The sequence below is a fragment of the Pterocles gutturalis genome, unplaced genomic scaffold (assembly GCF_000699245.1).
Source record: "Pterocles gutturalis isolate BGI_N339 unplaced genomic scaffold, ASM69924v1 scaffold32451, whole genome shotgun sequence".
Lineage (NCBI taxonomy): Eukaryota > Metazoa > Chordata > Aves > Pterocliformes > Pteroclidae > Pterocles > Pterocles gutturalis.
In genome coordinates, this window is record NW_010104041.1 from 2,028 (window position 1) to 3,247 (window position 1,220).

Below are 1,220 nucleotides of genomic sequence, written 5' to 3' on the forward strand. Positions count from 1 at the left end.
CTCCCCTGCCATCTGCCAGTTCCAGCAATGAAGCAGAACAGACACGGCAGCACTTGAAATAGGGCTGGACCCAGCAGCTTCGACTTGCCACGGGGCTCTTGTGATCATAAAAAAAAAAAAAAAAATACACCACCTGGAGAGTTAGAGTTAACAAAATGCCATTTTCAAGCTGGGGAGCGCAAAGGGTCTCCTTTTATGGGGCCCAAGAAATGTGCTTGGCTTTGTGTTTCCCTCCCCACCACAAACCCCGTGGCGATGGAAGGATGCGGAGGGACGCACTGGAGGATGCGGTAACCTTCGGGGTGGTGTTTCATCTTGTCTCGCAGTTTGGGCAGAGCAAGGCAGCCCGTGGTCTCCCCGAGGACTGCCACCATGTCTGAAAGAGAGACCAGAGAGTGACCCACGAGTGGTTTTTGCAAGATTCAGCTATCCCGGGTTGGCAGGTGAGGAAATGGGGCAACGAACCCCTTGGCCAGGAGCGTGCAGGAAGCTTGTGGCAACGCAGGGACCCCACAGACCCCAGATCTTCAGCCACGGGGCTGCTCTGCCCCGGTAACACCCACAGGAAGGGATGTAGGAGCAGGCGTGGGACCTGGGGGACCGAGGAGGAATGAGATGGGGCCAGAGGGCATCACGGGGGGTCCTGAGGACATTGAATAGAATCATAGAATGGTTTGAGTTGGAAGGGACCATGGGGGTCATCTAGTCCACCCCCCCTGCGGGGAGCAGGGACACCTTCCACTAGACCAGGTTGCCCAGAGCCCCATCCAACCTGACCTTGAATGTCTCCAGGGATGGGGCATCTGCCACCTCCCTGGGCAACCTGGGCCAGTGTTCCACCACCCTCAGTGTAAAATATTTTTTCCTTACATTTAGTCTAAACCACTCCTCTTTTAGTTTAAAACCATTACCCCTTCTCCTATTGCTACAGGCCCCGTGAAAAACTTTACCCCCATCTTTCTTACAAGCCCCCTTTAGGTACGGAAAAGCCACAATCGGGTCTCCCCGGAGCTTTCTCTTCTCCAGGCTGAACCACCCCAACCCTCTCAGCCTGTGCTCCAGCATCACTGGGGGGTCTTTGGGGTTCCTCACCCCTCCCTTCCACAGCCTCTTGCCCTGAGCCACCTCTCAGCCCTGCACTCATCTCCCCAACGGGAGGAGAAATAAATTCCCCCAAGAAACTCCCAGGAAACGGGGCAGAATTTTCTGATGTTAATACA

The 1,220-nt window shown here is 55.0% G+C and overlaps 1 protein-coding gene across 1 annotated transcript in view; it reads right to left on the reverse strand.

Annotated features, from left to right (window-relative positions):
* LOC104471560 (ubiquinone biosynthesis protein COQ4 homolog, mitochondrial-like) overlaps positions 1 to 376 on the reverse strand; it is a gene marked incomplete at both ends in the record, with an annotated part of 2,218 nt that extends 1,842 nt beyond the window's left edge. Inside the window, one exon of the mRNA XM_010086936.1 lies at positions 280 to 376. Within this exon, the coding sequence (XP_010085238.1) occupies positions 280 to 376 (97 nt within the window). The remainder of the gene's footprint in view (positions 1 to 279) is intronic.
* Positions 377 to 1,220: the final 844 nt, after the last annotated feature.